Source organism: Euprymna scolopes, chromosome 38, assembly GCF_053919585.1.
Source record: "Euprymna scolopes isolate OS-2025 chromosome 38, ASM5391958v1, whole genome shotgun sequence".
NCBI lineage: Eukaryota > Metazoa > Mollusca > Cephalopoda > Sepiida > Sepiolidae > Euprymna > Euprymna scolopes.
The window spans coordinates 60235937-60253356 of record NC_136519.1 but is presented as its reverse complement, the minus strand read 5'-3'; the positions used below and the strand labels follow the sequence as shown (position 1 = coordinate 60253356).

At 39.1% G+C, this 17420-nt stretch overlaps 1 protein-coding gene across 3 annotated transcripts in view; it reads right to left on the bottom strand.

Annotated features, from left to right (window-relative positions):
- LOC145263165 (uncharacterized) overlaps positions 1 to 17420 on the bottom strand; it is a 1002407-nt gene that overhangs the window by 282896 nt on the left and 702091 nt on the right. For all 3 annotated transcript variants that reach the window (XM_080120191.1, XM_080120190.1, XM_080120192.1), the window contains one exon: positions 12974 to 13042. In XM_080120191.1, coding sequence (XP_079976317.1) covers positions 12974 to 13042 — 69 coding nt within the window. The remainder of the gene's footprint in view (positions 1 to 12973; positions 13043 to 17420) is intronic.

Sequence of the window (17420 nt, the reverse complement as noted above, 5' to 3'; positions counted from 1 at the left end):
GCTTTGCAAAGAAATAAAAGAGAAGGCGAAAGAGGTGTATATTAGAAGACTAAAACTGCTCCTGAAATCTTGACTGAATAGTAGGAACCTGTTCTCAGCCATCAATTCATGGGCAGTTGCTGCAGTTCGATACAGTGCAGATGGACACGAGAAGAAATGCAAAAGCTGGATAGAGACAAATGGAAACTCTTAGTTAGTGGAAGACTTCACCAAAATTCTGATATGCTCAGGCTGTACACCACAAAGAAGAAAGGAGGAAAAGAGCTGATTGCGATTGAAGAATGTGTCGGGGGAGAGCTTAGAAGTGTTCACCACTACTTGGCTAACAGTGAGAAAATATTATTATTATTATTATTATTATTATTATTATTATTATTATGATCGATGTTATTTTAACATACGGTTTTATAAAAAAATATATAATTATAATATTGCATGCAATATGTATCCGTGTTAGATAATGGATCAAGAGAGAGAGAGAGAGAGAGAGAGAGAGAGAGAGAGAGAGAGAGAGAGAGAGAGAGAGGATCAGCTGATCGGATTGCGTGTGGGTCACGTGATCAGATTAGCTGAATCGTGAAGATTTGATTTGGGCGTAGAACACGACGGACGGCTTGTCAGAGTCTCCTCCCCTTCACTGGGGGGGGGGCGCTGACGTGTGTAGAAATAAGACCTTGAAGAAGAAACTACACAGGCCAGAGATTCACTTTCCATCCTCTGCAAGACATATGGAAAGTGAAATAAAAAAACTATAAAACCAATTCATCGTGTTGGAGTGAATAAATATTCGTCTAAAACAAGTACCAGTCTCCCCTCCAAGACGAGAGATTTCCAGATGGACCAACATTCAAGACGCAGAAGGTATGTTGAAAAATACATGTGCCACACACACACACACACACACACACACACACACACACACACACACACACACACACACAACAACGGCATATGAACATATCATTTAATAGACTGGACCACTAGACGATCACACACACGATTCCCTTTATGATACAACAAATATATAATATACGTCATTTCTTCTAATCCTTTATAAGAGATAACAACGCAACAAACGCTCAATTTGGCGTTCGTGAGCCAGGGCATTCATACAAGAGTGTAAAAAAAATCAAGCCTGGACGTTACCATTAAAAATATAGACACAACGAAAAGAAAAAAATATTGTACACCAGAACATATGAATTTAGTTACAGTTTAGTGATGAAATGATCACAATTACTAGAGAGACGTCAATCAAAAATATTCGTTATGAATTAGAAGTTACACAATTATATACATTTAAAATGTTGCAATTTTAGACTGTAAAACTTTGTGTGTTTTTTTTTTAGAAACAAGGGTCAGTTTCTTGCTAATGTGAACCTTTTTTTTCTAATTGTCGGGTTTTTCTTAGGAATTTTTTCTGGTGTTGAAAAATGTTATTCATTGTATGAAAACTGTTTTATGAAATATTAAAATGTACGTTTTTTTTTGTTAGATTAAGAAAAAAAAAAACACAAGTGTTATCTTTGGGTGATGGGATTCCGTGATTTCGAGTAAGATCAACATGGAAAAAAAATCCATGTGTGAAGATCCCGATATTTTTCGCAGAGCTATATGCCTAAAAAAGCAGTTGCGGTTACCGACCTGGAAAAAAATTTTTTTTCCAATATAGCAGGGCGAAATGTATTTCTGTCCGACATTGGAGAGTAAATGGAATTCTCCTGGCGAGGCGTAAGTGGCAGAAGAGTAAGAGGCCATAATAAAAATCACTCGGATAAGTAAAAGGTGATATTTTTTTTTCTTTTTCAGAAAACCCCAGTGTTGGGTGACGTGGACAATTTTAGTTTCCATCGATTGTTATTTTGTGTTGAATTTTTGGCTGTGAAGGATTGTCTGGAAGTTTATAAGTGATTCGTTTTTTTTTGTTTTTGGAAACGGCTATGTATTTTAATTGTAAATGTCTATGTACTTTTGTAAACGACTGTGATATTGTTTTATTTTTGATATTCTGTGAGGTGGTAAAGGTGATACAACCGACCTCATAATTGATGACGTGGACAAAATTGGGTTTCCACGAAACTGTGTTTTGTTATTTGGAGTTTTATTATTGGTGAGATGAGACTTTGTGAATGCTTATAAGAATGTTTTTTTTTTTTATTCTTTATATAATTGGTGCTTTCTCGAATCGGTATTGTGCGGGATTTTCTTGTTCTTGACAAATATTTTTTTCGCAGAATGGAGGAGAAGTGAATCTTTGCCTTGTGGGGTTTATTGAAATAATGAAAAATTTAAAAAGTAAGAACATGTTGTTAATTAAGTAATAATGATAGCAATAAAAATAATAAAATTGGGAAAAGGAGAAAGAATTAAGATTTAAGCAGCGTAAGAAATAAAAAAAGACACACTACTGAGTTGAATAAGGGTCAACTAGTTCTTAAGTTTTGAAGGAGTCAAAGGTTCAGTTGATATTTATTCTAATTTTCGAAATTGTTGTAATATTTTTTGTGTCGCTTTTTCGTAGGATTTTTCTCCGGATGCGTAGTCATTATTAGGTATATACATTAGAATTGAAATGATTTAGGAAAAATAAGATGATATTGATAAAGAATGGTTGGCTTAGAAATCAGTTAGAATTTTAGAGAGGGGAAAAATAACAATTACGTAAACGGGTATTTTTGAGAGTTTTCAGATGTGATAAGCCGAAAGACAGAAAATTTATTTTTTTTGACAATCGTTTTTTTTTTATGATGCCCATAACATTTTTCGCAAGAAAAGTGACTTGTTAGGGAGATGATAAGCACTAGAGGTGCCCCTAATTAGAAAAATACAGATGGGAACCTGCGATATTGTGTGCTTTTTAAAGCATGACGCATGTAATGGTTTCAAGCAGAGGATAAGTCTCGGCACAATAAATTAAAAATGCACGCGTTGGAAGGATACAAGAGTCCTTATGGAAAAAAGGGCTATGGGAGTCCAAAAGCTAATCACATATAGCATAATGAAGTGAGAAAAAGGTAAAATATATCGCAGGCATATCTTTCTACGTACATTATATGCACGTAGGAAGATATACCTTATATTTTTTTAGAGACACATGAATGTGGGATATCTCTGCTTGATTTTGGAAGCTCTGATGAGAGAAAAAAAATCACAAAAATCGGGCCATTAGATAGAATTTAGTGCGCAAATAGGAATTTTGGCGCAAAGGGGTTAATTAGTTAATATTCTCTAAATCTTCATCGAAATTCCAAGAGTTCGAGCAAGGAAATTCAAGTGAATCGGCGGATGAAAGATATATCTTAAACTTTGGAAGCCAACCACGAAGGTAAATGAGCTTTGAAAATGTCCTAAAAATATAAATTAGTTACAAAACGAAAACAAAGCTCTAATTAATAGAACAACCATGCGGAAGAAAGGATCAAGGACACATTTGAACGAAGAGTCGTCGATTTCGTAAAGAGGTAAAATGAGACCTCAGTTTACGGCATAAGGGTGGCTGGATGAAGCAGCTGACGTGAGTTATAGGAGGTACTACCCTACACCCAAAAGGAATATGCCAGGGAGATCAGATAGAGATTCTGGTCTAAAAAAATAAAATTATGAAGTCAGTTGGAAAAGGGCTGACTTGAAAAAAAAAGTTTCGTTTTTTGTTTTATGGTATCTGATCTTTCTTAGCCAAGTGGTTGTGTAGATATAGAAAAAAATGTACTAGAATTTAAAAATGCGTACATTTTTTGAAAATAAGGATAGATGGAATGTTAGAGAATTGATCAAGAGAGAGAGAGAGAGAGAGAGAGCGAGGGAGGTGTGACCGGAAGTCAGGATCAGCTGATCGGATTGCGTGTGAGTCACGTGATCAGGTTAGCTGAATCATAGAGATTTGGTTTGGGCGTAGAACGCGACGGACGGCTTGTCAGACGTCCCCTCCCCTTCACTGGGAGGGGGACGCTAACGTGTGTAGAAATAAGACCTAGAAGAAGCAACTACACAGGCCAGAGATTCACTTTCCATCGTCAGCGAGACATATGGAAAGTGAAATAAAAACTATAAAACCAATTCATCGTGTTGGAGTGAATGAATATTCATCTAAAACAAGTACCAGTCTCCCCTCCAAGATGAGAGAGATTTCCAGATGGACCAGCATCCAAGACGCAGAAGGTATGTTGAAAAATACATGTATCACACACACACAACGGCATATGAACATATCATTTAATAGACTGGACCACTAGACGATCACACACACGATCCCCTTTATGATACAACAAATATATAATATACGTCATCTCTTCTAATCTCTTATTAGAGATAACAACGCAACATCAGAAGATCTAATTTAATATGGACATAATATTATTTATTGATAAAAAACATGTTAAACCCTGAAATCAGGATATTTGCACACACACACACATACATACACACATACATAAACTCATACATACACGCATATATGCACTAATACATGCACACATGTATTTTATTTCATGTTGGTGCTTCAAGTCTATCACATGATGGTGAACAGTAGAAAGTGAAACAATAATTTTAATATTTTATTATGGGGAAGTGGTTTTTTCATCAATACTGCGGATTTAATAATTATTCGAGGTTGAAACCTCCAAAACAGTTACATGATAAACAGATATTTCACGATTAGGGTGAGGCCTATTGCTTATTTTTCACGACTGATATAGTTTGGTCTCTTTTTGTATTTTGGGAATTTCCCAGTGTAAAAGGCAGTTTACAAATCTCTTAAATTTACATTAATCGTATTTAGTTAATATCTCCAGCATTCGGCAGCAGGCTGAAAGACAGAGAAAGAAAGAGACACAGATGGTGGCTATTGTCTTTTAAAGCCTCCAGTCACACATAGATCCCGAGCAGTCTCGTGTGGTATATGCAAATTGGGTGTGCCCGAAACATTATAAAAGGCGAGTCACTGGGAGGAGTGGGAGAATCATTTAAGCCATACGAATAGTGAACGTCGACGTGTATCTCGTGTTGTAAACAACGAACTCTACTCGACTCAACTTGTGACTAGCGAACCTCTGCTTGACGTTTTAACCAAAAATTTTTGTTGCTTTGCGTTAGACAAAGACTTCTGATACTCATATGTGAATACAACATTTGTGAACTATTTGGTAAAGTTCTTCACGAATTTTTCCATTAATGACTGAGAATATATTTTACTAAGTTTTATGATGCTTAAATTACGATTTGGAATAATATCTAAAAAAAATCAATAATAATAATAATAATAATAATAATAATAATAATAATAATAATAATAATAATGTATTCACTTAGAAAGTTGACTTCATCTTGGTTAAAAGATGCCCCCCCTGAAACTGAGTAACTGTTATTACAGCATCTGATTTGCAGGTGATGTGTGGTGATATTTATAACCCCGATTTAAACCTGTACGGAATCATACAGCTCTGGTGCATACCAGATGAACGCAGTCATTAGTTACGAAAAAAGTGATCCCTATGCTTACAGCAGGCCTAATCATAATCGCCGTGGAATCGGAGTCGTTTAAGTGATAGTCTAGTCAAAATACGGTTTAACACTGAACAAATTCCAAGAAAGCTTTTTATGAATCTTTTATTACTATTATATGTGGGGGACAACATACTAAAAAATTACCAAAATCTGATCACCACAAAGATCCTAAATATGACGTCATAAAACGATGATAGCCATTGCACTAAAAATAACAAATATTTCCATATTTCACAGCTGTAACTGTTGCTTACAGAAGAGTTTACATTTTTATACTATACATTTTGATATAATAATTTTATACAAAGTTTTATACTAACTACATGTGGTGTAAATGAAGAAAAAAAGAAACAAGAACGACCGACCGCGTTTTTGTGTGGCTTACCTCGTGTTCATAATGAAGAAGAAAGAAACAAAAATGGCTGCCCTGTTTCTTTATATGCCTACAGGGTGACCACGAGGTATGCAAATGAGATGCTCCTGATTGGAGATAAAAGAGGAGTGATTTGGGGAAGGACGGCATTCTGAAGTTAGATTGCGAGCAGAGAAGTTGTATTTGTAGAAGAGAAAAGTCGGATTCGGAGAGAGAAAAGCTAAAGTTGCAGAAGTTCGTTTTGGAGTGGAGAAAAGACGCGTCAAGTGGTAACCAGAAAGTGAAAGTTCGGACAGCAGTGTCACGCAACCGACAAGCTATTTCGGCGCATCAAGCAAATTAACATGGCTGAGTGGAGACTGAGCACTCAGATGTTGAGACCCTTTACTGGGAAGGGTGACCTGATTAAGGGGCTGGAGAAATTAAAAATGGTGGCGAAGCTGCAAAAGATAGAAGATGTGGTCACCCTGCTGCCGCTATACTTAGAGGGGAAGCCCTCACGATTTACCAGCAGATGCGAGATGAAGACAAGGAAGACCTTGCCTTAGTGGAGCAAAGGCTGAAATTGGCCTTCGCGGAGGGCCCATTTGAAGCACTTGGCAAGCTGTCAAGTTTGAGGTGGACCGGCGAGTCCGTTGACGTCTTTGTGGCAGAGATCAGGAGACTGGCAGGGTTGGCTGGTTATGTGGGGAGGAGCCTGGAGATGACGGTAAAGCTGTACCTAGTGAACGGCTTCCCAGAGGAAATCTCTGCGAACATGCAGAGAATCATGGGGATCCATTCTATGGAAGTGGACGATCTCTTGGTCTATGCTAGAATCCTAGTGAAAAATGTTAAAGGCCCAATCGTGGCTGCAGCTGTGAGTGGAAATATGTGCATGAGGCCTCACTTGAATGAGAGGCAGCCGGCGAGGCGACAGGAGGGGAGACCTGCCATCAAGTGTTTCCGGTGCCAGGGTCCTCATCTGATCAAGGACTGCAAAGAGCCGAGACCGAGGATCACGTGCTACCGATGTGGACAAGTGGGGCATATTAGCCGCTATTGTGTTGCTGCACGGGACCAGGGAAACGAGTGAAGGGGAGCTATTGCGCCAGTGGTTACCCCTTCTGTGTGGAAATGGCGCATGATGGAACATTGCCTCGGTTACCGGTGGTAGTCAATGGGAAGAGAGCCATAGCCCTTGTCGACACAGGCTGCACTACAACGCTGTTAGCGAGGAATGTCGCGAGGTCATGGAGCGGAACCAGGATTATTAGGACCGTGGATGGCAGGGATGTGAAATGCCTAGGAGAGACGACAGCGGAAGTAATGGTGCAAGGGGTGCCCATTGGACTGCAAGCCCTAGTGTTGAATCATCTGGTCGGTGGTGTCGACGTGATTATAGGTATGAGTGCAATTAACCGACTGGGGGGCGCTACGTTAAGAGGGGGCCAAGTGACGTTTGGACGTCTCGGCGCAGTGGGGATGGCAGGAGTGGAAGGTGATAGAACCGTCAGAACCCCAAAACCGGAAGTTTGCTGCATTGAGGACGAAGATTTCCTGGCGAAGTTTGATGGCGTGAGGTGGACGGTGGAATGGAAATGGATCTCTGGGCCCCCAGAACTACAGAATAAGGTGGGCTGCTACGAAAACACCCTGCGAGGAGAAATAAGAAAAGGATTCGAGGAAGAAGTGGAGAGGTGGATAAAAGAAGGAATTCTGAAACCGTGGACAGGGGAAGAAAAAGGAGTGTTGCCACTACAGGCGGTTGTTCAGCCTACCAAAAACAAGATTAGGCCCGTGCTGGATTTTAGGGAATTGAACAGACACGTAGCCTGCCACACTGGAACAGGGATCGACGTATGTGAGGAGGTCATGAGGAAATGGAGAAGAATGGGGCGGGCCACTAAGATTGTCGATCTGAAATCGGCATATCTGCAGATCCATGTAGATGAAAAACTCTGGCAGTACCAACTGGTCCGGTACAAGGGGCGGTGTATTGTCTGACGAGGTTAGGCTTTGGGCTGAGTTCAGCCCCCAAAATTATGACTGCCGTGCTGAAGACAGTGCTGAGCAAAGACTGTACAGTGGAGGAGGCCACTAGCTCGTACATTGACGACATCCTGGTGGAGGAGGCAGAGGTGACAGCAGAGAAAGTAAGAAGCCATGTCGAGAAGTATGGGTTAACCGCAAAACCGGCGGAGGCCCTAGATGGAGGAGCGGTGCTGGGGTTGAAACTAAGGCGAGATGGAAAAGAAAGCCTTGTCTTCAAACGAGGGAATGCAATACCCGAAGTCGGATCTGAGCTGACGAGGCGAGAACTCTTCTCAGTCTGCGGGAGGCTGGTCGGGCACTATCCTATCGCTGGCTGGCTCAGGATAGCATGCAGCTTTATTAAACGACAAACAGGCACTGATGGCTGGGAGGGCCGTGTGACGAGGGAGGTCATGAACATGCTGCAAGAAGTCATTGCGAGAGTGAGGAATGAGGATCCAGTGAAAGGGAAATGGTATGTCAGCGGCGAAGACGCGGGTGTGGTTTGGTGCGATGCCAGTAACCTGGCGTTGGGCGTCGTACTAGAGATAGGAGGTGTAACTGTGGAGGATGCGGCGTGGCTAAGAAAAAACAACGACTTCTCCCATATCAACGTAGCAGAACTAGATGCCGCTATAAAAGGAATCAATCTGGCCCTGAAATGGGGATTGAAAATAATTGAAGTCAAAACCGATTCGGCAACGGTAGCGTCGTGGATTCGGTCGGCAGTAACTGGCGATAAGAGAGTTAAGACCAGGGGTGCTGCGGAAATGCTGATCAAGCGCAGACTCGGAGCACTCACCGACCTGATAGCGGAATTCCAGTTGAAAAAAAAACAAGGCGGATTCGATGACACGCGTGAAGAAGGCCTGGCTGCAGGAGGGAAAGGAGGTCTCCTCGGTATGCTGTGCAGGGGAAGAAGTCAAAGAGTCACACGAAATGCACCACTTTGGTCGAGAACGAACGTTATTCCTAGCCAGAGAGGTTTACTCGGAGACCACCGAGGAGGAGGTTAGGGAGGTGGTGGAGAACTGTCGAGAGTGCCAATCAATTGACCCTGGACCGTCCAGACACGAAGCAGGAGAGCTACACGTTGCGGAGGACTGGAAGCAATTGGCCATTGATGTGACACACTATCGCCACAAATTGTATCTATCGATGTTCGACTGTGGACCGGGAAGGTTTGCCATCTGGAGAGAGATCAGGGCAGAAGCTGCATGGGCGATCGGAGGGGTCATCGAGGAGATATTTTTGGAGAGAGGGCCGGTTGAGGAACTCTTAATGGACAATGGCCCCGCTTTCCGATCAGAGGCCTTTAAAGGGGTGTGCGATAAGTGGGGAGTAAGGCAATTTTTCAGAGCAGCGTATCGGCCGAGTGGCAACGGAATAGTGGAGAGGAATCATCGTACCATTAAAGCCGCTGCGGAAAAAAGCAACGTATCACCCATAGAGGCGGTGTTTTGGTATAACATCTCGCCAAAGACCAAACAAGATGAGACAACTGTGCCTCATAGAGCCGTTTTCACATATAAGTGGCAGCATCCGTGCAATAAAACAGCAGGAATTGAGAGTGAAGAAGCCACTATCAAAGTAGGTGAAGAGGTGTGGGTGAAACCCCCCAATGCACAGTGTACCACTCGTTGGAAAAGAGGGGTCGTAACAGGATTGCAGTCGAAGAACAATGTGATGGTGAATAGCGTTCCCCGGCATATCTTAGACCTGCGTCGTGTGACATTGCCGGTATGCAGTGAGGGCAGTGAAGAAGAAGAAATCGAGGGCCACCGAGAAGCAAATGATGCTGCTCGACCTGACTTAGGCCCGCGTTGTAGTGAACCTGAAAACGTTAACCCCCGAGACGTTGTCCCCCAGAGGCCTCGACGTGAGAGGAGGCGGCCTGCTTGGATGGAGGATTACGAAGTATCCTATTGATCTCGAAGATCAGGGGGGCGTGTGGTGTAAATGAAGAAAAAAAGAAACAAGAACGACCGACCGCGCTTTTGTGTGGCTTACCTCGTGTTCATAATGAAGAAGAAAGAAACAAAAATGGCTGCCCTGTTTCTTTATATGCCTACAGGGTGACCACGAGGTATGCAAATGAGATGCTCCTGATTGGAGATAAAAGAGGAGTGATTTGGGGAAGGAAGGCATTCTGAAGTTAGATTGCGAGCAGAGAAGGTGTATTTGTAGAAGAGAAAAGTCGGATTCGGGGAGAGAAAAGCTAAAGTTGCAGAAGTTCGTTTTGGAGTGGAGAGAAGATGCGTCAAGTGGTAACCAGAAAGTGAAAGTCAGGACAGCAGTGTCACGCAACCGACAGTACATGGACAGGCGAGATCATGACGTCAATAACCGAGTCAGTTCAATAGTCACTATTTTCATCATCACACACTGCTTCCTCACTCATAATGTCACAATGCCCTTCTTGACATAGTCTGCATAACCGTAAACATATAAGTCCGTGTCTTTTGCAAGTGCACCGAGGTGTACTACACCCACCAGAACAGTTGCAGTGAATTAGTATCAGAAGTGTTTCTGGCGCAGGTGAAGTATCCATCATCACTGGAACTGTTGTTCTGTAATTCCCATCCTCGTTCAATAGTGTCCCTGGCCTTAACATTGTCCATGCAAAACATCACTTGGAAGTAAATCTGAAAAGCATGATAATTCGTTGCAGAGGAGGTCAATGGCAGTCGTTCAGGTGTAACAAAGCTTTTGGCAGAACCAACTTTTTGGCAGAAGCAACTTTTTGGCAGAAGCAACTTTTTGGCAGAGACTAGAATACCTCATTGCAGACACATTGTCTTCAGGTTTGTCCGCGACCAATACTACAATCGCTTTACACCAAGCGTCTTCAATCTCAGCTATGTTTTTCTTATGTGTGGAAAACATCTTAGCACAGTCTCCCTTCAAAACATTGTGTAGAGCGGATTTTTTTACCGATTCCAAAAACCACGGAATGTATACAGGAACAGAAAACTGCTGCAAACATCGTATCTAAGCAACTTCTTCATGGCATTAATTAATTAACAATTGCAGGACTCCGTTTATCCGAGTAGAAATAAAGTTCGTTGTTTGATAAAGTAACAACAATAATAGATCTGTATCTTCGCCAATGACACTAGTACTTTTATTGAATGGCATTGACACTACTGTGTAAAATCCACATCTGCATCCCCCTTTAATTGTATTACGTGGTAACCTCCATCCTTCTTGCGTTGTGAAATGAGATTGATCAGAGACTATTTGTTTTTCACATTCGAAAGGAGATACTCTTTTTTCCGGTAAATTTCAGCAATATTCACTTTATTACTTGTTCGATTGTGTTTCTGATGGCTAATGTCGTTAGCGTTTGGTTCTCCAATGTAACCATCAAATACTATCGTAGCCTTATCATAGTGCTTTACTGCGAAAGATGCATAGTCTTCAGCGATTGAACAATATGTTTGTCCTTCTGACCACTTCAGTTGATTGAGGAGAGAACCTCCGTCAAGAACGTTATGTCCTAATTCTGCTACATCCTTAAGTAATGCATCATCTGAAATCTGTTTTTTTTAATGCTGCCATTAATGCAAGAACGATGATTGTTTTGATTAAGATATTGTGCATGTACTTGAGATAAAAATGGAGAAGATGAATCTATTATTAATATTAGTAAAAATATTAGTAAAAATCTATTATTAATATTAGTAAAACTTTATTATTAATATTAGTAAAAATCTATTATTAATATTAGTAAAAATCTATTATTAATACTAGTAAAAATCTATTATTAATATTAGTAAAAATCTATTATTAATATTAGTAAAAATCTATTATCAATATTAGTAAAAATCTATTATTAATATTAGTAAAAATCTATTATTAATATTAGTAAAAATCTATTATCAATATTAGTAAAAATCTATTATTAATATTAGTAAAAATCTATTATCAATATTAGTAAAAATCTATTATTAATATTAGTAAAAATCTATTATTAATATTAGTAAAAATCTATTATCAATATTAGTAAAAATCTATTATTAATATTAGTAAAAATCTATTATCAATATTAGTAAAAATCTATTATTAATATTAGTAAAAATCTATTATTAATATTAGTAAAAATCTATTATTAATATTAGTAAAAATCTATTATCAATATTAGTAAAAATCTATTATTAATATTAGTACGTCATCAATGTTCGCAATACGGGAAGATATTTTTTTAAATGGAAATCGCTCCAGGCAAGACGTGAAACTAATTGATTCAAGGAACTATCAAGAACGAAGAATGTTTATTGCAAAGACAGGAAATGCTTATTGAACTTGAGAAAACCAAGGTTATAAGTAGGAGAAAAATAGTCAGCAGAAAAAGAGTTCCACGGGCCTGTGGTTCTTAGAAAGAAGCTACTGGAATAGGAAGCTGTATTACAATAGTAGCGAATTAGTGGAAACGAACACATCAAAAGTACGTACACAAAGGAAGAAAGAAATAGATAAGATAATTCTGAAGAATACATGCCCTAATAGTACTTATAGAAAAGACCTAGACTAGCAACATCACGTCTGTGAGATCGAGATTGCAGAGAAGAGGAATGGTGGGGGCCAATCAAATTACAGATACGTTTTTGCGTTTTATCAAGAATTATCAAATGAGACAGAGATTCACAAGACCAAATATGATAACAGTAATTCATGCAGGGTCTGATATTGCTCTAAACACTTTCTTACACCAAAGGCAATACAAATCTACATTTGTATTGCCTTTGGTGTAAGAAAGTGTTTAGAGCAATACAGAGAACCATTATGATTAGAAGCAGAAAAAGAAATGGATCTAATATCTATATTTTACAAAACAAAAAGAAGTTTGGGAATCGATTTCTCATCAAGAGTAGAGCCATCTATGGGAATCTTAGGAAGAAAAGGTCTACGATTAAAAGATACGATACAATAGTTGAGTCTTAATAGAATTAAACGAAGCAAGTCATTTTTTACTCCAATCTATAACTGAACTCAGGCCAAATTCTAGAATAGCCGTATATTTCAATCACGAAATCATTCATTATTAGGTGTGCAGAACTAAGCCGAACTATGTACACTACTTACCACAGAGACGATGTGGCTGGTACGGTTTAATCGAATTGCAGTTTTCATCAGTTCAATTTGTTGCTCAACCTGAGAAAAAAGGAAATGAAACAACTGTAATCAGTATCATTATAAGAACAATGGGATGTGCACCTTTTCCAGTCGGTCGATATAAAGTCATCAACAGAAGTCATTTTCATTACAAAGACATTTATTTCTGCTATTCCTTAGTTCTTTCCTTGTAATTACATTCATCCAGATTGGATGGAACCAGTTTTCACCTTAGTGTGCACCACATCTTATACCATTGATACTTCGCATAAAGTTTCTTTTGATCTTTATTTAATGGAAAGGACCTACATCCTACGAACCAGAGAAATAATATTCAAGGGAAATGGGGTAAGAGGCAAACGGAATACAGTTAGCATATTAACAAGAATAGTATCCCCACCAGTTATAAAAATTTGTCCATTTACAATATTTATTATCAGTGTGTATGGTCTATCATCGATTAGAGGTGTGAATTTCTTAACACGTCTCTAGCAATATTTATAATTTCAATTAGCAAAGGTATTTTTTCGTGACAACGGCATTGCTTTAATGAAAATACATAAGTTTTAGAAATCCAATTCAAACAAGCCAGATTTTAAATAAACAAATATTTGTTTGAATATCAACATTTCTGGATGTCAGGATCAGTTTGTGATTTTTTTCTTTTTGTTTCTTTCATTGTGGCATGATTTTATTGGACAAAAACAACTTCGCTAATTCATTTAACGCACACCAGATTTGGGCATTTGAAAATATCACCGTTATTTTCACTAGGCGGATTTTATTTTTCTTCTTGACACCGTGCCACAAGGAAGGAATAGGAAAATATTACACTTGACATGTTTGATATAATTTGGCGGTCGGGAAAAATAACGAAGGTCGACACAACAGGAGAAAAGTTCGCCACGGGTTTATTCACTCAAAGAGAAAAGGAAAAGAGAAAGAAAAGGACTCCTTACAAGGGAGAGTCAGAAATCAAAGGGACATAACTGAGGATGTTAATGGTTTATCCCTTAACACCCCCGCTTAAACTTAACATCCTGATAATTTTGCTTTTACGCAATGTAGGCGAGTTCTAGCCATGGGTTTAGTAAAGCAATCTGCAGTATTTTGGTCAATCGGCACATAGATTAATTTGATCATACCCTTGTTTATTTTGTTCCTTATGTCGTGGTACTTAATATCTATGTGCTTTACTCGCTGGCTTGTGATGGAATTTTTTGCTATGCAGATTGCACTCTGCTTGTCGGAATATACTATTGCTTGTTCCCATTTCCTTGGGTAGCCCATTTCATTTACCAACTGCGAAAGGTATTGTGCCTCTTGTATAGCTGGCGTCATTGCCGTATATTCTGCCTCACATGTGGATAACGCTACTGTGGGCTGCTTCTTGCTTTTCCAGGCAATGACTGGTCCTTCCTCAAGCAGCAATACCCTGACGTACTCTTTCTGTCTTCAGAGCTACCCCAATCAGCATCAGTATATCCCGTCAACTGCAGGCCGCTTTCACATTTCCTGAAAGATAAACAAAAAACAAGGGTTCCCTTTAGGTATCTGAATACATGTTTAACTGCATCCCAGTGTTCAATTGTGGGACTTTGATTGTATTGCGATAATTTGTTTACAACCCATGAAATGTCAGGTCTGGTGCAAGTTGATAGATACACCAAACTTCCTATAGCCTCTCTGTATCTAGTGGGATCAAAGGCTTCCGCTTCCTGAGAAAAGGTTAATTTTTGTTCACAGGGTGTTGATCTTGGCTTGCAGTCTAACATATCGAATTTTTCTAATAATTTTTTTGTATATGCTCACTGATTCATCTCTATTTTGTTTCCTTCGATGATAAAATCTACACCCAGAAATCGTGAGATCTGTCCCAAGTCTTTCATGTCGAACTTCTGCTTGAGTCGGGTCTTAACTTCTGTTATAGTGTTTAAACTATTTGCCGCGATTAAGATATCGTCTACCCATACGAGGATAATGATTCTCTTGCCTTCGTTTACTTTCACAAACATGCATGGATCGATAAGGCTTTGCTTAAAATTTTCAAGCAGAAGTTCTTTGCTTAGTAGGTCGTTCCAATTTTTGCTGCTCTGCTTTAGCCCATAGAGCGACTTATTTAATTTCCAAACAAGTCTTTCCTTGCCTGGAACTCTGTATCCTTCAGTCTATATTGGCATTTAAGTATGCGGATTTGACATCCATTTGATGTATGATTAGATCATATTGCATAGCAAATTGCATTAGGATTCTAATGGTGGTCATTTTTGTGGTAGGTGCATAGGTTTCGTGATAGTCTATGTCCTTTATCTGGCTGTATCCCTTAGCAACATATCTGGCTTTGTACTCATCATCATTTTTGTCGTCTTTTTTGATGTTATACACCCATTTTCCCCCAATTACATTTTTGTTTTCAGGGAGGGTTGTCAGCGTGAAAGTGTTGTTTTCCTTTAAGGAATTCATTTCCCTTTCCATTGCTAATTTCCATTTGTTTGCATCCGGGGAATTAATGGCTTCCTGGTATGATCCAGGGATAATTTTTGTTTCACACGAGTTTATATATTCTTCATCACTTGGGTTATTACTGCTGTCATAGTATATTAGGTAAGGGGGCGGTTTTCTCTGCCTTAGTGGATATCTTTGATTTCTGTTTCCAATATTGTCATTAATTCTGTTATTTGTCTGTTCCCCTACTTGATTTTCACTATTTTCAGCATTACTCTGGTGGGGATCATGGGCAAGTTCATTTGTTTCATGGTCATTGATTTCGTATTCACTGAATTGGGGATTAAAGTTGGTTCAATGTAATTATTTTTTGGGATAGCCGGAGTTCTCTCCCTTGCACTGGCGAATTTATTTGTGAAAGTTATTAATCGTATCTTTTTTACAGATTTCTTTTCGTCAAAGTAAACAAAGTAGGCTGGGCTGTCGTAAGCCTACAAAAATACCCTTTTCCGACCGGGGGGTCTAACTTTTTTTTATTTTGAGTGTGAGCGTAGCATATTGTTCCAAAAATGTTCATGTTTTCAACATTTGGTTTTTTATTCTTTAATGCCTCATAAGGTGTTAATTTTATCCTATGGTTATAACATCGATTTCGGATGTAGGTTGCACACAGGAAAGCATAAGGCCAGAGTTCGTGTGTTAAATGGGACTCTATAAGCATGCATCTCGACATTTCGAAAAGAGTTCTCCATCCCCGCTCCGCAGTTCCATTTTGGTGCAGTGAATATGGTGCTGATGTTTTATGTCGGATTTTGTGTTAGATAAGAAGTGATTTGAATTCTCTTGATGTGAATTCAGTACCATTACCACTTCTTATTCTCTTAACATTTCCATAAGGAGCGCTATCGGCTAAAAACTGTTTTGTAGCATCGACTGTGTTGCTTTTGTTCCTTAGGAGATATGCCATTACATAGCCTGAATAATCGTCCGTAAATGTTATGGCGTACCGAAACCCACCAATACCGACAGGCTCTATTCCACCTGCCAAGTCGCAGTGGACTAGTTCCAAAGGGTACTTGGCTCTTTCGTCTGGTTTTCTTGAACGGATATCCTGCATTTTTCCGAGGGTACAAGTTTCGCAAGGTGTGTTACTGTCTTTTTCAGTAATGGTCATTCCCTCAACCACAGTTGACATTTTTAAAATATCAGGAATATTGCAATGGCGGAAAATTTTGTGCCACGTGTTTAAAGCGTGTTTTGTATTATTTACACTGTTTGTTACACATTTATTTAAATAATAAAGTTTCCCACTTTTCTTTATTTTAAATTTAACGCCATCTTTGGTGCTTAGCATGGTATGGTTTTGTGAAAATTTCGCGTTGCAACCCTTTCCTACAGCGGCCTGGACAGACAATATATTTTGTGTAAATGTAGGCAGGAATAAGGCGTTTTTTAGATAGATGTTGTGTCTCTTTTTATCTATATCATATAGCGATACTTTTGCCGTTCCTTTCGCTAAGTTATTGTTTTTTGATCCGTCAGCAGGCTCAATATAATGTTCCTCTGGGTTAAAGTTATGCTCAAAATTAATAAATTTTTTTTATCATTTATAATATATGTATTAGCCCCACAATCGACTAATAGTTCAAAATTTCCAGAAATGACATTTGGGTTTACTCTTACCTTGTAGTATGAGTGATTGTTTTCTTCGGCAGTAGTCCGCTGTATTTTCCTGCAGAATTTTGTGTCGTGTGTCATGGTTTCGCAAAATCTGCACCACCTGTTCTTATGACAATTTTTTGCGAAGTGGCCATTTTTGTTACACCGAAAATATGATGGGGGGGTCTCTTTTTTATACGAGGCTTTCATGATAGATTCCTCCTCCTCGATTTTTTGTGTATAGTTTTCCTCATAAGCTCGGAGAGATGCTTTAAATTCTATCAGAGTTTGGGGCGTTTCTCTTTGTGTAATT